At 41.8% G+C, this 26490-nt stretch overlaps 1 protein-coding gene across 2 annotated transcripts in view; it reads right to left on the bottom strand.

The window, feature by feature from the left end:
• Window positions 1–26490, bottom strand: part of Cacna2d1 (calcium voltage-gated channel auxiliary subunit alpha2delta 1) — a 441225-nt gene that overhangs the window by 77162 nt on the left and 337573 nt on the right. For both annotated transcript variants that reach the window (XM_005358331.3, XM_005358334.3), the window contains exons 10-12: window positions 26171–26270; window positions 2873–3031; window positions 1102–1206 (exon numbers count right to left, since the gene is read on the bottom strand). In XM_005358331.3, coding sequence (XP_005358388.1) covers window positions 1102–1206; window positions 2873–3031; window positions 26171–26270 — 364 coding nt within the window. The remainder of the gene's footprint in view (window positions 1–1101; window positions 1207–2872; window positions 3032–26170; window positions 26271–26490) is intronic.

Below are 26490 nucleotides of genomic sequence, written 5' to 3'. Positions count from 1 at the left end.
GTTCTCTCTAACAAATGCAAAAAAAAAAAAAAAAAAAAAACAACAACAACAACAAAAACCCAACAACCCCCCCTCACACACACACACATGCATTAAATAACTATAAAACACTCGACTGGAGCTCCTATGGAGCCAAATCTTCCCAAAGAGTAAAACTGTCCACCAGAGAGAAATCAAAAGCCAGTAAATTACACCTGTAGCCACAGCCTCCTGGAGGCCGAAGATAGATGTAGTCTTCATTAGGGTCAATGTATAATTTGTTAAGCACAAGAAAGACATTATATCTTCCCCCATGACTTTTAAGATGATCCTTTAGCATTTTAGGAAAATCGATTGAAAACCGGTGTCTATTACAAATATGGAGTGTCAGTACGAAAGTACATGTAAACTCTCGGTAAGATGAGGCATGAAAATCGGTGTCTATTACAAATATGGAGTGTCAGTAAGAAAGTACATGCAAACTCTCGGTAAGATGAAGCAGTTCTAGTCTTAACAGGTGTAGTAATATAATAACACTCTCTGCACAGTATAACTTCATAACTACACTGCGTGTCTCCTGTAGGACCACAAACATGGAAATGGAATATTACAATCGTGAAACGCCAATCTTTGTATTGTCTGTGGCTTTTGGGATAGCATTCTTTAAACTATTATGCCAACCAAGGAGTTCATCTTCAGCCTCCTCTTCTCAAGCAGGCTGTGTCTGACTGCTGTTGTGAACGGTTTTCACATCTATTTAAAATAACACGGCAGAAATGTCTTGGTGTTTTTAGAATATCGAGTCTTCCTCCAATTCTAATGATTATGAGACATGAAGCTTCATCCAGGAAAGGCTGAAACTGTTTTGTTTTCCCATACTCTTATTTCTTTTTTTGTGATATGAGAATCCAATGGGACCGATAAATCTACACTATCCGGCTAATGCATTTGTGACTTGGTACTTGGCTACCCGACAAACGCTTCATTTCACCATCAATGTGTTAATGTTATAACTACAACTAACATTTTGGAGAAAAAAAAAATTTGCTTCACAACCATTATAGAATATCTGTATGAAAATCATCTACATGTAAAATTAAAACACTAGCAAACAACACTCACTTTTTTGTCTTTATTGTATTTGGCAAATATCTCCTGGGCTCTCTCTTCTCCTCCATCTGTGAATAACATGATGATCTTGTTGCAATTGGCTCTGGAAACATTATACTGTTAAAAAATACATATATATGCAAATTATCCACAATGAAAATTAGGAAAAAGAAAACCAATATGAAAAAAAAGCATGCTCATATTACACCCTACAAACAAAATGGCAGCTCAGTAGTGTGTTCTAAAATCAGGCTGTGCATCAGGCCAGCGTTAGCTCTCGGTACTTAAGATAGCCAAACCTGCCACCAAATGTCACTGTCAGAGACACCTCCCCAGGCCATTGTGTTTTAAACTATAATACACCCCAGGTTATATTTTCTCCATATTACTTGACTTTCATTTGTATGCAGCCAGTATTTGTTTGTTTAGTGTTAGTTTTTCCTAAAGGAATACAAGGCCCGCAAAAGTAAGACAATGTGATATTTAGACGGCACCTGGTACACAATACTTCCCCGGGCGCTGAGGAGTGTTTGGGGTTTGCATGAATAAAGGGTTTTTCTACAAACCTTTATCATTTTATACCAGAAGCAAACAAACAACATGCACGTGACCTGATTAACGCTTTTCACATTAACATTAACATTTCGTTTTCAAATAGCCTTTCTGTTCTCTCCTCCCTGGTTGCCCTATTTCTGTTGCCTTATATGTTGGGATGACGGGCTGGTGAGGAGTCTCTCATCCGGTGCTCCCCAGGGCTCCTCCTTAAATGCTACCACCTCCCCCCCTGCGCATCCTTCCCCGCCTCTGTCCTCTCCTGACCTGTCACATAGATTCTAATCCTGCAAGACTCGATTCCGGCAATAAATCCTCTTAACCTTTAAGGTCTTTCGAAGAACTGAGCACAGAATAATGAATTAGCTTCAGAGGGCCATTAGAACGAACACTTTAATTTAGCAAGCCGGACTTCTCGGAGGCATCAAATTAGACTCTGAGCTTTTCGACTATTATGGAATGTGTTTGCCTAAATGATGAGAAAAATGGATCGCACTACCTTCTGAATGCTCAGCTTCTTTGAAAATGTCAAGCTTCTAGCTTGCTGCTAACTAAAAGAAATCTAATGTGAGCCTTCCATGTAATTTAAGAGAAGTATAATGGGAACCTGGTGCATAATTTAAAAACTTCTAAAGGCCTCCTAAAGCAGCACAATAAGTTAATTCTAGTCCAGAATTCCAATCAAATCTGTCACTCACTCAAAGTACTACCATTTCGATATGAAATCATTATAAAGTTAGTGAGAAAATATACACCATGTTCTTCTAGCCATGTCGTCTAATGTCACTGTAGAATCTGATGCAATTCAAGTAGGCAGTCTTCCGAAGTCCTTGAGAACCTCCTGTAATTGAGATCATCAGCCTTGGCCTTCAAATGAGCAATTGTTTTTTAATATCAATAATCCCTATGTACTGTTGTAGCCTACCGAAGGCCCACACTCTTGTTTTCCAAGGACGATAAAGCCCATCTTTGGTACAAACATTAATGAAGGCATTTGCCTATGTTGGCGACAAGATCCTCCTTTGCATTATTTCGGCACATCAACAAGCCCACTGACAGGAAAAGCTTCTAATGAAGAGCTGGGAACCCAAGTATTGACTAACAATCTGTCACCTTCAACCATGGCTCTTACCTTTGGACATAATCTGTCCGCGAATTTAACGATGATGGGTGACTTTTATCAGAACGTCTGAAAACAGACAAAATACAATGGCTTCTTATCGACACTTACGTTAAGCAGCTGCTCGAACGCAAAGCTGAAACCCTTCTTATAATCCGTTATCCCTTTGGCGGTGATGTTGTTCACGGCGTCTTTCAACACCTTCTTGTTTCTCACGTTCGCCTGAACCAGGTGCTGGAAGCAGCTGACATCCTGAGCATTGCTGTTAAACTGTGAAGAATGAAAAGGGAATGTATAAGTGAACACTGAAATCAGTCATACCATTTTCATCAAATCCCAGCTTCATACACCTCAAGCTCTTTGTGCGCTTTTCTTAAAGAAAAAAAAAAGGCAGAAGTAACAAATTGGACAAAGCAGCAGACTTCACTTACTATCACTCGGAGTATTCACCTTCATAAACCCTGCAACAGTTTCACCTATTTCTAAATTTGGGGATGATTTCTAGGAGGAACTTTTCAATTCTCACATATTAAGAATCCAGAAGTGACGTGCTTGCTCGGGACAGAGAGAGAAAGCGGGTATTTTTAACTGTAACTCACCAGAAAGAATTTCTTAGAAAAAGGATGTAAGGAATGAGATGAGCAGATGCTATTTTGAAAGTCTTTCCTGGGGAACGAAACACAGAAAGAATTCTAAGAAAGCCGAGGACAATGGAGGCCTTTTAGGAAAATTGCTCCTTGGTGATCACACGCTAAGAATGCCGGAGAACCACCAAGGCGGTGCCTTGGACAAACAGACCATTATAAGTACAGGTGGGTGATGGGAGGAGAAACACCAAAGCCAGTGATGCTCGCTTAGAACTGAGTGATGACGTTATCATCCGGGTAACTTCTCTAACTCTAGGAGAAGTGCTCACAGGGGCGCACTTGGTGTTTCCAAAAGACGAAAATGCAGAGAGGAGTGCAATGAGATCCAGGATGTGAAAATGAGAAGAACGGTCCCATTGTTCACTAAATCTTTAATCTGAGCAGGCTTTCCATGGGGTCCAGAGATGTGCAAACTGAAAAGAATGCATGATCTTGAGAGAAGAAAGGGGGCTAGACAGATAAATTGAAAAAGGATATTTGCAGATAAAAACACAATTCAAAAAATTAATGCATGAATCACAAATGATTACATATTATATAAATATAGTATGGTATTCTTCTTTTTCTAGACATAATTATAAGATTATAAGACGCAGTACAATATTCATCTGCCAAGTAAACGTGTAGTAGCAATCCAGAATCACAACACATAACCATGCATTCAGACATAAAGCAAATTTCACACATACAAAAATATACTTATACCACATATTTGTAAGCAAACGTTTATGGAGTGAGTGTTTACTATCAGCTAAAATAGTAATCACTTCCTCTTTGCAAATTTCCTACAAGACAGGCATTCACATTGTCCGCATGTGATCCTTGAGGAAAGTCACACACAAATGCTAAATAACTCGTCCAGAAATGTGTAGTGTGAGATACCTTGGAACACTCAGCCCTAGCTGGGGTGTCTCCATCAAATCCCTGCCCTTAGGGCTCAGGGAACCCTGCAAGAGGAGGCAGAAAGAATGTAGGAGCCAGAGGGCTTGCAGGACATGAAGAAAGCAAGGCCTTCGAAACACAGAACGACCACCACACATAGGAACTCCCAGAGACTGTGGCAGTGCGCATACAGCCTGCGTGAGTCTGCATGACAGGGGGTCCTAGAGCTGAGAGGAGAGCTGGACATGGGCTGCCATTTCTAACCCAGATGCCGTCTCCAACTGAAGTTCTGTGCAAGTGAGTCTCACTGTGGAAACAAACTAAGGGTAGGCCACGCCACATGCCTAGAAATAGATGGCCAGAACCAAACGAACTCAGTGGCATCTTTGGGAAACTCTTAGTCTCTTAATGCTGCATCAGGGAATTTCTTACTTATTTCTTTTATTTATTTATTTATTAACCTAACAGGACCTTTGAGCATATAATACGGCTTCTGGTTTTGTGTTTGTATGAGATCCCTGTGTGTGCAAACGTGTGTGTTTCTGTGTCTGTGTTTCTTGTGCTTTTTCTTTGTCTTCTTCTCCTGTTCTTTTTGTCCTTGTTTGATTTGCTTGTTTCTATTCTAATTACTTTATTCTTTTATTATTCATTAGATGCTGGTCTGTTTTCTAACGAGAAACCGAAAGAGTGTGGTTCTGGATGGGGGGGAGGATGTGGGGAGGGGAATTAGGAGGAGTTGGGAGGATTGTAATCCAAATCCATTGTATGAAAAATATCTATTTTAAAATAATCTGTTTCTAGAGACACAACTAATAAATGGTGAGATTCAGGATGCCAACTTGCCGGGCCTTCAGCCGCTTACCCTGCCTCTCAGCGTATACACTGGGATAAATTATGCGAAGTTCTAGGAAGCACCCAGGATCGCGCTCTGGAAGGTACTTGGGGAAGAGTTTCCAACTCGGAAAGTAAACAGTGGGAGAAATTCTCTGGAGAAACAGCACTTCCGAGGGGTGTTAATATATTTCAGAGACATGTTAAAGAGAAGAGCGTGAAGAAAGAACATTCCAGGCGAACAGAACATGTGTGGTGTCCTTGATTCAGGGTGTGGGGAGCTGCTCAAGGGTTTGAAGAACAATTTATTTGTCGTACATGAGGACCAATGACACCAGGTCAGAGAAGACAGCTGGCGTTAGACACCATGGCATCTTAGAGAGACGAAGAGCAGCAGGAAATCACTATGTCAAATGTTAAGTGGCTGCAAGGTTTTATGCCAAATGCAGAATAATTTTTGGAATAGTTAGGAGATCAGGCTGGCCCCCTCTTAATAGAACTCCAAAGTGCACACGCAGAGGCTACCCAAGTCATCCAGTTGACAGTCCTTATGCTATTCAGGGACTGGCTAGAAGGGGGAGGGCTGAGTGAGCGTCTGTTTGGGAGAAAGGAGCAACAGATGGATTTCGCGCAGGGAGGAGTCCAGATACGCATTTCGAGCGGCCGCCAGGTTTCTGACATGCCTCTGAACAGTCTGCAGGACGTCTGCCGGAGGACGCGACGGGAACTTGGGGAGAAAAACAAGGTTCACCTCAAGGTGAGATTTCAGCCAGTGTGAGACACAGGAGTGGGGGTGCCAAGAACCGATAACATCTGAAGCTGGAGGCATGAAAGTAGTCCTGGCTAAAGATTAAAAAAGGGGAAAAAAGTTTTACCACAGATATTTGGCCTACAGCCAGGCGAGTCACAGTGAAGTCGAGCAGGAATTCCCAAAAATCCTAAGACTGAGTTCCCATAGAAACAGAGGGGGCGGGTACATGATTGGGGGGGAGCAGGGGAGGAGGGAGACAGGGAAACGAAGAGAGGAAGGCTGAAGGGAAGTGTGAGGAGGAAGGCCATTGAGGCCTGGGAACAGCCCACTGAGGTTAGCCTGCACAGAGGCACTTTCAGTGAAAACACGGCAGTGTGTTCAGGGCAAATCCTCACTGTACCCTGATGGCGTGGCACTCACAGAGTGTACTTGGTTGACCTAGGAATAATTTTTTAAAGCCAAGTGCCCTGGGGGCACGAGGACACTGGGGTGAAGACAGAGTGAAGAAGAGATGGCAGACAGAACACAAAACCTGGAGGAAGATGGGAAATACGGCCACATAGAATGGGGAGGAAAGTGAGCTGGAGAGCCACCCCCCTCCTCCCCCTCCCCCCAGCGCCCTTTTTCCTTCCAGGAAGCAGAATGGTGCAGGCACAGGAACAAGCTGCAGCGGTTCAGGTCTGCAGCGGCAATTGTTGCTACCTAGACATCTAACATCCTTCAGGAACACAAGGAAGGTCTGGGGAAAACAGAGATGAAACAGGAAGCCAAATGTCCCAACAGGGAAATAATCCAAGTGGGTTCTCATTTGTACTTTGAAGAGTGTTTTCAGGCAGGCATGGCGGATGGATAATAAATTTCCTATGTATTTGTTTACCATTTTCTATAGACTCAAATGTTGACAACCAAGCCTACAGTCTATAGGAGCAACCCCACACCACTGTCCATCACCTAAGGATATTCCTCTGTGATATGATGCCAGCTTTTGCCCAGGATTTCCATCATGTAAATGAAAGAATGTGAGAAGACTTGCAATAGTCACCAGGATGCAAACAGTTTGCTGACGCATCAATAGCCAATATCTGAGTTCAGAAAAACAGAACTAGTTCCAGGAATTATTCTGCAGACAATGAGTGCAGGATGATGCATGGCCTGATGTCTTCCTTTGCCCTTGTCCCGCTTCTAAGGCAAAAAAAAAGTGAAGCATCTCATTAAGTTTAATACAAAACAAGTGAATGTAAATTCAATTCATTAGGTGCAAATTTAGTGGTGTATACAGAAATCTTACAATTGCACTCATAATAAAACTCATAAATAATGCAGACAAAGGAATTAATTGCAATACATAATTGCCTATAGCTAATCTTATTCTCCCAGGAAAGTGATGATAAATTTTACGGAGTCTAAATTGGATAGGATTCTATTTCAGACATCCTATACTTATTTGCTTTTACTATATATATCTGTGTGTATGTATATTTATATATATGCGCACACATGTATACATGAATATATATATAATGTGCATACACACACATACACACATCAAGAAAAAAAAACTTAAACAGCAGTTCTTATATAGGTGGAGGCTACTTGTTCATTCCAGGCCACCCAGACCCTAAATAATCACACAGAAACTATATTACTTGCAACACTGCTTGGGCAATGATTCTAGCATATTCCTAGCTAGCTCTTACATCTTAAATGAACCCATTTCTGTTATTTTGTATTTTACCACGAGGCTTGTAGTTTACTGGTAAAGTTCCAGGGCATCTTTCTCCTCCGACAGCTACATGGCAGCTCCCACCTTCTTTCCTCCTCTATCTGTTTGGAATTTCCACCTTTCTCTATTCTGCCCTGTCATTGGCCAAAGCACCTTTATTCATTAACCAATAGAAGCCACACATGTACAGAAGGACTTCCCACACCAAGGTCTCGGTAAGACATACCCAGGTATTAATTCAAGGCTGAATAGTAAACCATTAGAGCAAAGCTATGAGAATAGCTTTATAAAGTTTGTAACTGTTCATGGTGACTGAGAAGATACATTTAAGGCCCCTGATTTTTCTCTATTAAGAGAATATTTGAACACTGCATAGTCAGAAATCCAAAGCCATAACTCATGAATTTCTTCTCTGTCCCAGGAAGTTAAGCCATGCAGGTCTTTGATGAGAAGCAATGGAAGCTCGTGGAGCCTGCTGAGCCAGGAAGCCCACTGGTGAACTGAAGCATGAGCATTAGAAAGTGCCCCACGGCTTCAACTCCTTCCTCCCTCTGAGAGCCTGTTCCCCTTCCCACTGCTGTCCCCAGCCAGTCCCCAACACTTCTCCCTTCTTCTCTCAGTTGCTCTTAGTAGAATTCTTTCCCCAAGACCATGTTTTGTTAGAAGCTCCCTCTCCCCCACACTGAGAATGGCTTTATAGACCTTCCGCAGGGCCGAAGAAAATGCGCCTTTACCACCTCTGCCTCTCTAGTTCTGGGCATTGAAAAACTCACTGAATGGAGCCGTCAATCCCCTTCATGCTTTGCATGTGGGGCTAAGGAAATGAGAGGTTGGTGTGGAATATTCACCAGTAATTGAGCCCAGGACTTGAAAGGAGGGAATAGCACGCTGGCTCTGCAGTCTTCCCTGCACGTCTACACCAGTGAATATAAAAACACTCTGGGAAAACGCTTGAATGAGAGCAAGCAAGCCTTCTGCTCGGAGTCGGGCACAACTTGGATGCTAAGTTATCTGTAACATCATTTAAAGATTATTAGCAAAACATAATACTGTGGTCCATACTGGAGCCAGACTATATTCCTAAATGGGGACCATTCGGGCAAAACATCCTCAGGGTTAGATTTAGGCACAGCTCATGAGTGAGATGACAAGCGTGTCTAAGTGTGGCGTTAGTCTGAAGCCGTTTGCGAGAGGAGCACGATTTGTTCATATCAGTGCTCTAAAACCCCTTCCTAGACAGGATCATGCTCCAGTACATATATGCCGTGTCTCAGATCTGTTAAGGCAAGCTTGTTGTTGGGTTTGTTTGGCTTTGCTTTGGTTTTTTCGTTTGTTCTTTCAAAGGCAGTAGTTGCTTTTGTCTTGGCATCCTTGGCCATCCTGTCCTCCTGATACAATGAAATGCTGTTACTCTTCGGCACAGCATCACGTAGGAGCCGCATCCGAGGAATGTCAGCACAGCATCACCACACCATCACGCTGGAGCCGCATCTGAAGAAAGTCAGAACAGCATCATGGCATCCGAAGAAGTCAGCACAGCATCACGGCATCCGAAGAAAGTCAGCACAGCATCATGGCATCCGAAGAAGTCAGCACAGCATCACGCTGGAGCCGCATCCAAAGAAAGTCAGAACTGCATCACGGCATCCGAAGAAAGTCAGCACAGCATCACGCTGGAGCCGCATCCGAAGAAAGTCAGCACAGCATCACGGCATCCGAAGAAGTCAGCACAGCATCATGGCTTCCGAAGAAGTCAGCACAGCATCATGCTGGAGCCGCATCCGAAGAAAGTCAGCACAGCATCATGGCATCCGAAGAAAGTCAGCGCGGCATCACGGCATCACGGCATCACGGCATCACGGCATCACGGCATCACGGCAAAGAAGTCAGCACAGCATCACGGCATCCGAAGAAAGTCAGAACTGCATCACATCGGAGCCGCATCGGAAGAATGTCAGCACAGCATCAACTTGGGGTCGGAGCTGCATCCAAAGCTTCCAGAAACTGCCTTCAGAGCTAAGTATGTCAGTTGTAGTACCATCACTCCATGGAACACCTGCCTTCCTCGGACACAAGAACCTCAAATTCTAAGATTTAAGCTAAAGACATCGGAAAGATGCTGGCCTCATCTTGGACCCTCACAAAACTTAGTTTTGACCTCTTCCTTCCATGGAAGAGATTCTCCTCTACGGACTCAAAGCTGGAGCGGGCTTTATACACAGCTAATTCATTCATCACTTTGTAACAGGCCAGATGGGTATGATTCATAACCCCTTGGATTTTGAATAATTGTTCAGTAGCTAAATTATTGCTTATAATAGGCATAAATGTCTGGAACGCTAGCTGAATAACTCAAAAGCAGGCCACTTTGTTTGAGATACAGAAAATATTTTTTTAAAAAATTTAATTTATTCATGTAAGATAACTACAATAAATAATAGGTAACGGATTTATACCAGTTATTTAGTTCAAACCCACAACCTAAATCTTCATAAAAAGAAGTTATAGTAAAAGTGTTGCTATTCAGACCTTGACCACCAGATGGCAATGTAGGAAAATAAAAGGAAAGGGCTCAGAGCCTACCTTCAAAATCTTGGTCCTAACAGCTTTATGTACTGATCTGATTACTGTAGAAAACAACTTTAAATTCCATTTTAACTGCTACATTATTTCATAAGAAATTTTAAGTTAAAATTTATGTCAAAACAAAATTGTTTTAGAACCATGAAGAGCTGGCCGGTACTGTCTCAGTTTAGAACCATGAAGAGCTGGCCGGTACTGTCTCGGTGCAGACGCAGGCACAAAAGAGGGACAGCGAAGAACTGCTAACCCTGTTGCAAACATGGGTACAACTGTGAGCTACCTTCCAGTACTTCCAATAACACGCGCAGCATTTACACTAAAAGCAGACCAATTATAGGCATGCCTGGGATATATTCAGAGGAACTGTCCATTGGAAAGTAGACCTAGGCAAAGGCAAATGCGCCATCTTTTTTAACTAACCTGGCAAAAGTCTAAGTAGTGGTTTTGTCTGCACTTGGGCAATTGCTCTGCCACTGACCAGCGAGCCACACCCCATCCCTGTAAGTTACTTTTAAATTTGAAAGTATAGAATTATCGATTTAGCATTTTATCAAAGTATTTTAAAGAGATGATATATACATCCATAGCATACTCATTTATAATCTCTACGGATGTTTCATGGAGTTTGTTTTTCTTTATTTTCTTAGTATTTACCAAGAGTGCAATTTATATGTCTCCATACCAAGTGGTACCAATCTGTCTTTTGAATAGGGAAGTTTCTTCTTTTATTAAATACTTCTTATTTGATGAAAACAGTTTTTTTCTAAAAAATTTATTTTAACTATTTTCTTATAACATTATCTTTCACTCTTACTATACCATAAATTTACTACTTTTTTACATTAATAATAAGATGCTTATTCTCCATATATTGAGAATTATGTGTGCCACGCTGAACACACATCATGTCTCAGAACCATCAGCAAGCTGCCATGAGCTTACGTGAGGTAGAGAGGGCTCAATGTCACCCAGTCACCCAGAGTCACTTCAGGTCCACACGACTTGACATGTCTTCAAGTCTGAACTGGTGTATTTTAATAGGAAAACAAGAAACAACCACACCGTCACAATGCCTTTGTTCCACATCTGTCCTCCAGGTGAACACTGCCTAAATCTAGTAGTTAACCTGGCAGTTAGGCCTGTGTGTTTTCTAAGGAGAAGGGAGGAAGGCTTGGAGCTGCATTGGTGAGGGAGGGGCAGGGGAGTATGTAGGTGGAGGAACCATGATTGGAATATACAGTATTCAATAAAATTTTTTATAAAAAAATTAAGACTTCCACTTGAATCTATTTTTATTCCAAGTAGAAATAGTTACTCAGTCTTAGGTTTTGTAGCTTTAGCTCAGGTTCTGAGCTGATTACACCTGTGTGGGTCCCAGTGATGAGGAGATGCCAAAAACATCTTCACTCCCAACAGTTTCTGCTCTTCATTGATCAAGGTCCTCAGCTGACACTATTGTCCCAGCAGGGCCTGCTGGCTCCATTGAATAAAACAGAATCACATGAATAAAGGATTTTCTACTATTTAATTCAATCTAGAAAAGTCAGGTTTCTCCCAGGCCCAATCTCTAATGATCATGGCAGGCCCACCTGACTCTATTAGCTCCTGTGAGCTTTAATCATGTCTTTCTGAATCAAAGGGCTACACTAGGTCACCCTGAAAGCCATTCCAGTTCTTAAATTAGTATTTTAATAACTATTTTCATTTAAAAATAAATACTTAAATCATGACTTATACTCAGTCTCTTCACCCTGGTTGAAATGTTGACTACATTGCTAAGAATGTTCCAGGATTTGTGCTATGTTGTATTTATATTTTAATAAGAAAAACATTTTGTAGGTTGATGGCACAGTCATTTTACTGTCACAAATTCCACTAAAATGATTCAGTATCCTAAATTTCCATAATTTTATTTTTATGAGTTCTCCGACACTTTCATGTATTTTAATTTTTTTCTGCCCTCTCCCAACTCCTCTGGGGGTCAATCTGTCCATCCATCCGTATTCCTATCCATCCAACTTTCTGTTTTATTAATCAAACAACAACAACAACAAAACTCATCAAGTAGAATTCCTGCAGCCACATACCATCAGGTGCGTGGTCATCCAGAGGACTGTGGTTGACCTGCATCCCTAAAGAAAAGTGACCCTAGCAGCTATCAATTTCCGATAGTGAGGAGCAGGACACGCAAGCCACTTTCTCCCTCTCGGCTGGGATTTTGTGTGGCTTGGGCATGCACTGCATCCATGCATGCTATCACAACCACTGCAAATTCCTATGCAGATGGCGACAAGAGAAACTTGTAATTCTGTGATTGTCTTCACTCAGAAGACGTTGAAGAGGTTGGAAACATGCCATTTTCCTCATGTAGGAGCGATCTCCACTGAGCATCCTCGCTCACTCCTGCTGGCTGTTTGTGTGTGTTTTCTGCTGCCATCATAGGTCAAGACGTCACTACGGCACAGCACCTGCCTAACCGGAAGCATGGACAGGCTCTTCTGCCACACCAGCATTCTGGAACATAACTTGGTGTTATTTCTATGGCAGATGTGTTCCCCCTAGTCTTCTGGATATTTTACTCTTACTCCTGAAGACAAAATCTGAGATGATCACCAAAGGACACACTCTTTGATCTGCCCCTTCCCAGCAGCACAGCGACGCGAGCCTGGTGTGCTGAGTATTTTCATAAATCCTGAAGCTGACTCCTCAGTAGCGAAAAAGAAAATGGTATTCACACTGTAGTCATGGCTGACTTGGCTTGAACAACATAGGTAATGGTAAGCACATGTCACGATGTAGAGACACAGCAGTTCTGATAATACGGATGAGGAGAGCTGTGGCCACACAAAGAAACACGTTCAACTAGTAAGTGACAGAATGTTATAAAATCCAGACTTCTTGAGCCACTTTTTCAGTGTTCTTACAGTCAACAATAACTAGTGTCTGAGCGTGCACGTCCATGCGTGTGTGGGAGTCCATGCATGCCACCGTGCGGCTGTGGAGGTCAATGGAAAACCATGACTTGGTTCTCTCCATCCACCTTTACATGGGTTCTGGAGCCTGAACTAAGGCTTGAAAAAATGTATTACCAATGGAGCCATCTTGAAGTTCAAGAAGCATAGATTGTGGTAGATGAAATGGCATATAGAAAATAAGCAAAGAATGAATATTTATAACACCCCAGTGGGAGAGAAATGCCGTAAAGAAAAGGGAAGGAGGTGGAGGGTTAGAATAACAAGACAGAATAACTACATAGAAAGTCTCTGCAGGCTGCGCTAGACCAGGAGAGGGCCGAGGAATCCAAGCACAAGGCGTGGAACGTCTTGGGGGAGAAGCACGTAAGACGGGGAGCATTGAGGTGCACACTGAATCAGTCAGAGATCATCTCTAACCTGTATACATCTCTAAGATACTATAGAGCAAGTAGAAAGACTTTCTAAGCAACGTTATTAATGTCTCCAAAGGGTTCTTTTAAGTAGGAAAGAGCATCTTGGACCAAAAAGACCAGCATCTGGAACCAAAAAGACCAGCCTCTGGGACCAAAAAGACTAGTGGATGAGATTTGGAACGAGGCCTGAGGGGACTGTATTGGACTGAATTCAGTTCCACCGAGGTCACACACACGTTTGAAAAACAAGCAGCATGTTTATGTATAAGTTAACAAAAAACCGCTGTAAAAAAAACAATATCCATAAAGCACAGAGTTAGGGCTGGGGAAATTCATGAAAAAGTACATTTTGAAATATGCATGGAAGGATGCTGTAGCATGGGTTAATAAACTGAGCATCAGGATGATTAAACAGTGAGGGAAAGGTAAATGGTAGTCCTTCCCTCTGAAATGAATATGAAAACTGCCGCAAAATGTCATCTCGTGATTAGGAGCTCGTATTTTAAAACTGTAAAAAAAAAAAAAATTCCACACCCGAGTCCTTGACTTTTCAGTTGTGTTATATTCATCAAAAATTTCAAAATGATTTTTTTATTCCTTTAGGAATTTGATGAAATAGGATTATTTTCTATTTAATAGTAAAAAAAAGTCTGTAGGTTCTATTAATAAAAACCTGAGGTAGCCATTTATATATTGAATTCATTTGAATTTTATTCCACTAAATAATTAAGAACAAACATACTAATTCAAACAAGCAAATGAGTTTGTCAATCTATCGCACAAGCCAGTCCTACTCATTTTTTTCTTATATTCAAAATTAAAGGAATAAACATCATTTGAAAGAACTTAACAAATAAGTATTGAAATACCACGGAGTCTTTTCCTAGTTTGCCAAGGCTCCAAATGAGTCCATAACAGTACTATTTGTGACCACCTCACCTTCAGCAACCACATGGCTCTGTAAAAACCACACAAGCAACGAATCTCCAAGTTCCAAAAGCTTGGGGCCCCGCATCATTTATGGAAAGCCTTTATCTGGCTTGTCAACACCTCTTAATAAATTTATAAAGTAATTATGCTATACTCTCTCATCCTTTAAGATCAGATAACCTTCATCAATTTGACTTGTTCGACTATGCCAAATATGTCCTTTTTTCAAAGTATTTTCTTCACGGTGTGATGTGGGAAGTCCATCTGTATATGTGTTCCTTTTATTGGTTAATGAATAAAGAAGCTGCTTTAGACCTATAGCAGGGCAGAACAGAGCTAGGCAGGGAAAGCTAAACTGAATGCTGGGAGAAAGAAGGCAGTGTCAGGAGACAGACGCTCAGGACGGAGCTTTACCCGGTAAGCCACAGCCATGTGAAGACACGCAGATTAATGGAGATGGGTTAGTTTAAGATATGAGAATTATCCAGAAATATGCTTAAGCTAATGGCAAAATAGTACTGCAAATAATATGGTTTCTGTGTGATTATTTCGGGAGTCTGGGTGGCTGGGAAACAAATAATCAGCCTACTACAACAATGTATCCTTTCTTTATGGTCTTTAAAAAAAAATCACTTAAAAAAAAAAAAGCCTGTCTTTACATCAAAAATACAAGGGGAAGGGGAAGAACTTTGTTTCTTTTAGCGACCTTAATTCTTCCTCCACCCTATTTAACATACCACTCCTTCTAAACTAGACATGAAGTACCTCCCACTCGTGATTAAACACTTAGTGTCCAGCTGGTGGCCCTGTTTCAGGAGGCTCTGGAATCTTTGGAGAGTGGGGCTTTGCCAGAGGAACTGGACTGAGGTGACTGACCTGGCTCGGGTCTTTCTCTCTGCTTCAGGGTCTACAGGGATGAGACCAAGACACCTCAGTTCCTGTTGCCAAAGACTAAGAAGCAGCTCCACTGTCAGAACTTCTGGCCATGATGGACTCCCTCCCTCCTCTGTAAGCTTGAATAATGACTCCCTCTTGACATTGATTCTTGTCAGGTATTTGGTGGAGACACGAGAAAATAACTTCATATACTAAGCCAAAATGGCTATGGCGTAAAAGTAACCAAATTTTAAGTCTGAGTAACCAAGATATTAAAATCTAAGACAGTGACCGTCCTGGCTTACAACATGATTTAAAAGCCTCAGCTAGATGCTAAATCCTCTCCTTAATAAGCATGGGTGTCCAGACATGCCCTTCCACAATGGACTGGCGTCTTCTTCTCGCACAAACAATTATCAGAGACGCCATCACAACCATTATGTGGGGGTTGCTTGGAGGACTTGCTAGACGTGAATCTGAGATGGAGCTTAAGAATCTGCATCCCTGCCGGGCGATGGTGGCGAACACCTTTAATCCCAGCACTCGGGAGGCAGAGGCAGGCAGATCTCTGTGAGTTCGACACCAGCCTGGTTTACAGAGCTAACTCCAGGACAGGTTCCAAAGCCACAGAGATACCCTGTCTAGAAAAAAAAAAAAGAATCTGCATCCCTAACATGCGCTAACCATCCCTAACATCCCTAACCATCCCTAACATCCCTAAACATGCCTAACATGTGCTAACCATCCCGAACATCCCTAACCATCCCTAACATGCGCTAACCATCCCTAACATCCCTAACCATGCCTAACATGTGCTAACCATCCCTAACATGTGTTAACCATCCCTAAATTCCTAACTATGCCTAATATGCACTAACCATCTCTAACCATGCCTAACAGAGCTGCAGGGCCAGACTCACGCTGCTCTGCCATGGGCTCCAATTAAGAAAGAAGCAGGGGCATAAAAAACAATCCGCCTGCTCATTGACATAAATGAGCTGTGGGGCAAGATAAACTTTTGCTGGCTCTAGATGGATGGGTACTTTATCAGATACGAAATGAAATCACCCGCTGAGCGTCTGCGGCTCACAAACCTCTCTTGGCAGGCCATGCAGCTTTTATTTTATTGAGCTGCAAGCTCAAGGAGTGTTCAGAAAGGTGTTTTGAATTTGGCAAGGAGATGTCATTTAACTTCAAATCATATTTAAAAAAGTACAAATTACCCTGTGCCAAATAGAATCTAAAAACAATAAGACAAGAAGATCATGACCTTGCTTAGAACACACAAGAACTATTTCAGGAGGAAAACGAGAATGCAAAGATCACAGAAGCGGAGCTTGCCTGGACAGCACACTTCATGCCCTGCCCAAGATGTCAGTTAATCACAAATGGTCAAGTTGAGGTCTTGGAATCTGAAGGGACTGATGGTGTACCCAACTTGTAAAGTTACAATTAGCTTCCTGTGGCTTCCTAGATAACAGGCAAAAATCGTCCTCTGGATCAGAGACCAAGTCGGTTCCTCACTCACACCAGTAGCAGGAGCCAGGGTGACATCTTTGGGAGGACAGTCAAACAGCAATTACTCCAGGGTGACAGCAGGAGGATCAGGGGTCACTGCACAGGCAGTGAGATCTGCTTCAGGGCAGAAGCTCCAGGAAGACAAGCCACTGCCCTGTCATGTCAGAGCTGCCAATCACCTGCAAATCCCCTCCCCCAGGCAGTATCTTAATTACTTTGCCCTGTAAACGTTTAGCAAAGGGGAACCTCTTGCTTCACTACCCAGGAATAGGCACATTTTTAAGAAAACTGAAGAAAACATACCAACATCAAGCATAACAATCACCTACCTGCAATTGGTAGAGAAGCAGAGGAGTATCAAAAGACAATAATTACAACTGGAATAATAACTATAATAATGACTACAGCATATAAACACTTTATGTGTGGTATTTTTTTTTTTTTTTACACTCACAATGCTGAGGAAGTTAAATGTAAACGTGCCCACTTTAAGAGAAAGGAAACTGCCCCATGTAAACCTTGGCCAACTTGTGAATGTGAGTTACCTGGGCTCTAACTTGTCTCAAAATTTCAGCAGTCCCACTATGAGGAAGAACTATCTGACAGGAAGGAGCAGAAAGCCAATAACCCAGCAGGGAGCCCTGCTACATGTTAATGCCACTGTGATGTGCACAGGAACCTTACATCCTGTTGCTCCTCCTTCAACAATGACCAACAAGCCTGGCTCCTTGATTCTCCAACAATGGGGAACAGACTATTGCAATCACCAGAATGGTGCATTTGTCCACAGCTAGGATTGATTCAGAAAGGCAAGCACAGACCCGTCTCATGTAGAGGTCTCTACACTGGGAAACTAGGTTTGTTTTGCAAATCAAAGACAAGGGAACTCTTCCAGGACTAGCACAGGGCTTTCCTTCTTGTCTCAGTGGGGCTGGGTGCTAATCACTCCTAAGCTGCACCAGCATTTATATATAAGGCTGTTACTGCAGAAATGTTTAGTGACTACAACGCGGGCAAGGGGTAGAACTTGTTTTTCTAAAAGAAGAAGAGAACAATACCTCTCTGACAAGGATACAACTATTGATTATTTTTAAAATATGCATTTTATTACTTTTATTGATGTGTGTGTCTCTGTGAGTGTTTGTGGATGCCCCCTGAGACCAGAAAGTGATGTCAGCTGTCTGCAACTTTGGTTACAGGAGACTCCGAGCTGTTATATGGGTGCCGGGAGCTGTACTCCAGCCCTTTGCATGAGAAGCCAACTCTCCCAACCTCTGAGCCACCTCGTACAGCCTTTATGTTTCATGTTTCTTCACGGTGAAAAATCAAAGGCAGAATTTCATAAAGACCATGAATTACAAAGCTTCTGGGAAGAAAAATAGTTCAAGGTACCCAACACAGTCTTCACATTCTGATCTAACCCGTACATCCGGAAGCACGCAGTCGGCAGCATCGAAGCCATGACATCTTCGGCTGCTATCTTTGAACGTCACCCACAGTCCACACACAGTTTCCTTTCATCCTTCACAGGTTAAGCAGCATCGGATGCTAAAGCATCAAGCTCCCTCCCATTCATAAACAAATCCAGTTCCCTGTGTCAACCCTGCAAGTTCTGCCTGCAAATCAGTGCACGCTGGGATTGAATTGCTGTTGCTATCATCTAGCGCTACTCCTATCAAAGCAGGCAACTAGATTAGCAGGAAAGCAGCTGCATTGTGCTGCGTTCATACTTTGCCTAGCGGCAGGCTTCCTCTTCACAACAAAGGGCAGCCTGCAGACAGCAGAACACACTTTACACCACACAGTTCTTACACCACACACATGACTCGGGCATAAAAATTACCTTAAACAAACCCAGAAAAGAGACTCGGGCACAGACTAAAACTGAGAGGTAGCTTGAGCCTTCTGACAAGTGATCCCAGGTAATCCTGGGAAAATGCTAGTGGAGTGTGTGTGAGTTTCTCTGAGTGAATGAGAACGTTCTTAGGAACATGTATCTTTGGATACCTGAAGGCTTTGGGGGGAAAGCGCTCATGAAGAACGCCTGGAGAGCCTCTTCCAGGGCTCCTCAGTGCCTTGCTATCATGGCTTCTTAGTGCAACTACATGAACTGCAAGTCATATTATTGATTTTCAAATAATTTCAGAAAGAAAAATATTAGGCACATATGTGCCCACACAGACACATGCACATGAACACACACACATACAGAGACATACACATATCACATAGACATGCATAGGCATACACACAAACACATGCAGACACACACCACAGACATACACACATATCACACAGACACTACACACAGACACACATTACACAGATGTACCACACAGATATATACACAGATACAAATACATACATCACATACACATACATCACACAAAGATGCTACAGACAGACAGACACACATTACACAGATGCACCACACAGATATATACACAGATACACACAAACTCATACATCATGTACATATACACACATACATATACCACGTACAGACAAATGTACACTCAGACACATATCACACAGTATACACACACACATACAGATGGAAACACAGACACAGACAGAAACACAGACACACACACACACACCACATACAGACATACACACACAGAGACAGCACACACACCACATGATACAACATAGAGCGTACTTCCCTGAGAATCTCCATGCTATTAAATTGCTAAATTCTATTTAATAAGAGATCACCTTCTAAAAATAACAGCATAACTTTAGCAAAATATTGCAGAAGAATGAACTCTTAATATATCCATTTCAGAGAGTTTTTACATAAAACACAGTAGCTAAGAAAATAATTCTGTTAATTGTGAACTTGTGTGGCTGGCAATAGTATACAGTCATAAGTAAAGTTGTGACGTGTGACAGGACCCAAAGATAAAGGGGAAAGGAGTAAAAAATACATGCAACAACACATGGCCCCAAGGAGAAACACACAGCTTAGATGGATATCTGTCTGCAAATAAAATAATAATTCAGTTCACACACATTTTTCAGGACCCCAATGTAGCATATTTCCTTTCGTAATTCCTCTATAAACACACAGAAAGCGTCTTTCTTAAAGAGGAATGGATTTATACTTTTAAAAAGAATTTCTTGAGACTAGGAGATGGACGTCTCAGTCCTTGAACTGATTGCTTCACTAGCCCAAGGGCAGGTTGCTTTCTGTGGGTTTTACCAAAAGGGGAAAAGGAGCCCGATGTGGGGTTGGGTGGGGTTGTGAGGGGAGGAGACAGGAGAATGAAAGTGCACTGCGTGAAACTCCTAAGGAATTAATAAAACATTCTTTCGCCGGGCGGTGGTGGCACACTCCTTTAATCCCAACACTTGGGAGGCAGAGGCAGGTGGATCTCTGTGAGTTCGAGACCAGCCTGGTCTACAGAGCTAGTTCCAGGACAGGCTCCAAAGCCACAGAGAAACCCTGTCCCAAAAAAAACAAACAAACAAAAAATAAAGCATTCTTTCTAAAAGTGTGAGAATGCCTTTGTACTCTCATCACAGGGGAGACTGATTGACAGATTGATTGTGGGGCTGCCTAGCTACGAGTCTGATCTACCTGGGAAGTAAACCAGAACCCAGAAAGGTCAATGCCACCCAAGAGATGACAGCAGAGGTCCTCTGAACTCCACACACCTTGGCACACGTGTGCACACGCACATACACAAATGCATGTGTTCTTTTTAACATAAGGGTCTGTATCTTATTTTGTAATTTATTTTAGTGTTCCAGTAAAGTCAGAAGACTATATTTTTTCATGAAGATTGACCTCACACCTTTCTTTATGGTCCTAGATTATTAAATGAAAATGGCTGTGTGTCATTTCTGTCTTCCTCCTTAGGAATTCTTTCTACCCTTTCCTCAGTCATCTCTAAAACTAAGTTTAGAATTCTTATCTACTATGCGAAGCTGCAAAGATGAAAATAGTTATAATTAAAGAGACAGATTATTTTCTGCCACATGACCATTTCCATATTACCTATCTATTTCTATCAATCATTTATGTATCATCTCTCTCTGTATATATATATATATATATATATATATATATATATATATATATATATCTGTGTCATTTATTGGTCCTATGTGCATATAAACACCTATTATTATTGGTCACCTGTGTATAAATTGATGTTTAAAGTAAAAATAAGAAAAATGAATGACACTTTAGATATTTGTTGCTGTAGTTAATACATTCAAGTTAAAGTTGTACTATGTAGACTAGCTTGGCTACAAATGTTCTCTTTCCAGAAAAAAAATATATAGTCAAAGCCAGGTATGGTATGGTATATGAATACAGTCCTTGGGAGGCAGGGGCAGGTAAATCATGAGTTTAAGGCTATCATGAGCTACATAGCAAGTTCTGGACCACCATGGACTAACTATATGTGAAGACTCTCTCTCAAAAACAGCAACAATCAAAGGACATATATATCTAAGATCATAATGGCTTTAGGAGAACAATGACTCTTTAAAGTACTTAGTAGGCATTATGGATGTCAGTGTTGGCTCCAACTGTGTTCTTCCAGTAGGAAAACACCTGTTACTTGCTTGCCAAATGTTGAATGTATAATATCCATTCAAAGATGACTTCGTCAGAAATTTCTTTTGGAATTTAGCGATATTATTGGTCACTGTCTTACCAGGGCAGAAGCCATTGGTGTCCATCTGTATTTCCATACATGCCAACGTAACCTGCACCTGCCCAAGACTACACCCCAGCCTCTGCACGGCAAATGGCAAACCAGGAATTCCAAGGAACTGATGTCACACGGAGCAGTCATTACACAGAGAAGCACATTTCCCCTTTGGAAATCTGAGCCATTGTATATTACCACGCATGGGCTCTATGCTGTTCCCGGAAAGGCAGAGGAGTGAGCTTCTCTCATAGGGGTGGGGGTGGGAAAGGAGGAGATGCACTTAATAATGCATCTTTCAGTAGTTCCTTTCTTTTTCTTTAATTTCTCCATTATACTAACAACCTTTTCTGGAGTTATTTTCCGAACAACCCATTTGAACTTAAATCTGTATGGCAGTGACTGTTTTAAGGGAAACTAATCTTATTTGACATCAGTCTTGGTAAACAGATACTCAAGATAAGATTCTTGAGGAAACTAATTTACTAGACTCGTGGCAATAAAAAAAAAAAATAAGAGCCCTTAGTGAATGTGTATAGAGCCAAGGAGACTGCCCAGACACTCAGCATCAAGATGCTACAGACGTGGCTGTGGTCATCTCAGCAGAATGAAGAGGGAATGGGCACATTTGGCCTTTGAAAAATATGAGGACAAAAAGAACTGTAAAGCTAAGCACTGAAATGTCTTTAAACTACACGGAAGGAAAATGGTACCCTTAGACCAGCCAGTTGCAGACTAAGTCCAAGGTGAGAAAACCAGAAACGTTTTCTTGACCAATTCTCCTTCGCTACTGTGGTCAACAGGTCCTAGGAATAAGGGTTTTAGTATTGAGAATCCGGGCTAGAGTGTGATTCCACACCTCAGGGTTGGATAGACAAGGAGGTGGGTGTGGGATGCATTGAAGACATTGTGCTCTGGTTTGCTCGTCTCTGTTTGTACAGAAATAAACTATTCCCTTCAATTAGAGTGCAGTGGCTTCTCTGGTCCTCGAGGCAACAGAAGATGACATTTGCTCTCTTCCATCCCTCTCCTCGCTCTAGGCAACAGAAATGTCAAGTCTCAATATACGCCGCCTGCAAGAGTCCAGTCCGTGCCAGGAAGGCAACAACAAAGGTGAATATCCAACAGAGGACTTGCGGCTCTGTTGAATGAGAAGCAGCAGAAGCCGGGGACACACAGGGAATGGATTCTGAGAGACCCTGGGGCAAAATGCACCTCATTTCATTGTGATAGAGAGAAACAGATATCTCCTGGGATAAGAAAATACATATCTTTCTGTAGAAGAGCAAGCGGCTGAGGTGGTTGGCCCTGAAAGGAGAAATACTGGGAGACTCTCCTTGACAGAGTGGAAGAAGAAGCCGAGGATACGCTAAGGGAGAATGAATTCATTGTGCACAACCAGGTCTCCCTCCACATTTGCTAGAGACAGTTCATCCGCAGATGACTTACTAGATAGTGCACGGATGAAATTATTTCCACTGGACGCTACCAGCTCTGTCTATGGTAATGACAATGGTTATAAAATGGGCCCATGGGTTAGTCAACACACGACAGGGGAAAGTGGCTGTACCCAGAATGGAGGGTGCTGGGCTTTCTGGACCTGTTTTGATACAGCTGCTACACTGGTAAATGACCAGTTCACTGGCCCAGCCCTGGTCAAGGCCCTAACGTCATCATACCTCTCAAGGCAATCAGCTGCGGCTCGGGTTAAGAAGTGATTATGTGTTGTCTCTTTAGGAAAGGGGTTAAATTTTGCTTCCCTTCTTATTGACATGAATTTAGCTTCAGGTTCTCCACCACAGTGCCTCCTTAAGTATCATTAACCTTCGGAGTTCACATACTGCTCGGCTTACCATGGGAGTCTACTTACTCAGTGAAGTAAACCAGTATATTTAAGGAAGTCCAACAAGAGGCACATGGCTAGAGAATTCACAGGGCCTGACTTATGCTACATCACTGACACTATTCACCTTTAACTGTGCAGCTAAGGCTCCAGCATGAAGATGACAGTCTGCTTAGGGATGCTGTCCTGTGAACATGTCAGGAGTGCACCAGCTCCTGAAAAACAGTCCTCCAATTTTCAGGCACTTTCAGGGCCAGTTGACCTTGTGCTAGTGGTTTGAAATGGTTTGCCATGGCTTGTGCGCATGGTGAAAAACCAAGAAAGGCTACACATCAAGGATTCACACTACCTCTTGTCTCTGCATTCGAGAAAGAGAATGGATAAATGGTAGAAGCTTCCAGATGGGAAGCCTATCTCATTATAACTAAGAGAGCCTCCCCAGGCACTGTTTATACTGACTCTGTGGCATATACAGGTATGTTCTCTTTTCACGCGCAAGTGATGGAAACAGGATGTTCTTACCAGGGTCACTAAGAGGTTAACTACACCGATATCTACATTTACTGTCAGGATATTTTGGGTCCTAATTCTATAGAATCAATATTTTTTAAACATGTTGTCACTAAAGTTGCCGCAATATCATAGGGACAGGTAGGACTGTGCATTGAATTAGGGGATTTATTTGACAATTTTACCTTTTAAAATGCCCATGAAGAGACAATCAGAGACCTACTGTTTGAATGGGCATAAAAATCATGGATTCAAAGGCCTCTGGCAAAAGTGTTTATGGCACCCCACCAACCAAGCTACTGATGCTGATGTAGGGTTGAACAAGAGTATAGGGAAATTGGGATGGGCAATAGAGGACAGAAAAGACTAATAGACCATGGAAAATGACTTCAGCACTGACTTCAGAAGCTTGCCACCCTCTTGTACCATGTTCTGTTTTACAGCTAATACTGCTATTAATTTTAATGAAATAAATCTCCATATTATAATTCATTCATTGGCCAGGCTAGGCACTGACCAGCTCCCAACCAGAATCTATAATTTTCATACTTTAGAACACCCTGCATGTGACCATCATGTTTGCTTATACATGGAGGAGTCTGGTACCTAACATGCCAGTTCTTCAGGGTTTGCAGATTGACAACTCTAAAAAGACTATTCCAGATGGCTTCTAGGACTTTTCAGTGAAACTGGTTCTCTTAAATTAAATTCCATTATCTAATTAGATTCTCCTTTCCCTGACTTGCTCCTCACCCTTTAACTATGCAGTGTGGTGAATAGGATGTGGGATGCCCCTCTGTATGCTGTGAATATGTTTTACTACCATTGGTTAATAAAGGAGCTACTTTGGCCTATGGCAGCGCAGAAAATAGCAAGGCAGGAAATCTGAACAGAGATATACAGAGAGAGTAGGCAGAGTCAAGCAGATGTAAACTAGCTGCCGAAAAAACGAGACATGTAGAAAATGAGGTAATGCCAAGGCCGCGTGGCAATACACAGACTAATAGAAATGGGTTAATTTAAGATGTAAGAGCTAGCTAGTAATACTCCTAAACTACTAGCTAAACAGTGTTACAAATACTACAGTTTATATGTGATTATTCAGATCTGGGCAGCCGGGAAATGAACAAACATTCTCCATTTACACTTCAACCTAGGATTGATTAACTACCCTGAATATTTTTTGACTTCAAATCAATGTCATTATATATGACAAATTCTCTTATTATGCCAAAGATAACATTTTAAGCCATTCCAACGTTTTTGTCATTTCTATATAAATGAAGCTGAGTAATACCTTCCTATCATCTTAGTTGAGAAGGGCCTCATGCCATGGTATCTCAACAAGAGTTAGGCAGGGTTTCTTGTAAATTTATTTAGACTATGGAATAGCTTCATTTTTTTTCTCCCTAGGAATTATACACCAGGAGACATTTTCCAGAGAATTTTGCATTATCAACTGTGGGTTCCATATTCTATCCATCTGATCATCCAGGAATATTTTAATAATTTCATTTTAGGATTAAGTCCTCTCCACTGTAACATCACTAAAGCTACCTGAAGCTTCATTAGTTGTAGGATTGCAGTGATCACCTGGGTTCCCTAATCCCAGGAAAAGGAGACAGTCACATGTAGACTTTAGCCTCATCCTTCCCAGGGATTTTAGAGGTAGATCATTCTCATAGGTTCAATACAAAACAATGTCACCAAAATACACTACGCCTCCAGCCATAACTCTGTAAATAAAACCACTTCAAATATGAGATTTCATGCATCAGAAAGTGACCATGAAATTCATTGCCTAAATTACATGATTAAAATGAGACATACATCTTATTCCATTTGCATCAAGTCCAGTACTTTCTAGCTATAAAAAGGCCTAAGACGCTTAGAAACTCATTCAATTGCCTCCTTTTTCCTTCTGTTAGAAGAAACACAATGGTCAGCTGTGCAGGCAAAAGTAAGCATAACCAGCAATAAGCAATCAACTGTTCAGTCATGGTGCCAGATGCCACTTCGTCAGGTGTTCTGACGTGCAGGGTGTCACATCACCTATATGGGCTCCTGTAGTGAAGGGGAGAAATGCTTTTTGCTCAGTATTCATTATTTCAACAGTGGGAAATGCTAAGGACCTCAGATAGAATGGTGCAGAACAGCTCTGTAAGACACTTGTAACATTCCTACAACACCCCAGGACACCCCAGTATCTAATTCATGAGGAGACAGGAGGTGGAATTCAGAAAGGAGATGCATCCATACTCACTGAAGCTACATTCACGAAGTCATCATCTGAGAGGGTTTCTAACATTTCAGAGACAGAGGTCCGGATGAGCTTCAGGGTCAGTCCGCTCACACTTCCGCTCCTGTGAACAGACAAATCGTCCACATGTGACTAACCAGTCATTTAACAAAGAAAATGATCTCAGTGGCCTCTGGACCATTTACATGAAAATAAAAATGTAATTCTGTCTTTAAAAAGTCATCAGCCCTGAAATCATATACATATAATTAACATAGAGACTGAGAAGACTGTATTTTTTTTTTTTTTTTTTTTTAGAAGACGGCATACGAGATTAAGCATGG

This window comes from Microtus ochrogaster, chromosome 26 (genome assembly GCF_000317375.1).
Source record: "Microtus ochrogaster isolate Prairie Vole_2 chromosome 26, MicOch1.0, whole genome shotgun sequence".
NCBI lineage: Eukaryota > Metazoa > Chordata > Mammalia > Rodentia > Cricetidae > Microtus > Microtus ochrogaster.
The sequence above is the reverse complement of the archived record's forward strand: the minus strand, read 5'-3'. Positions and strand labels throughout refer to the sequence as shown.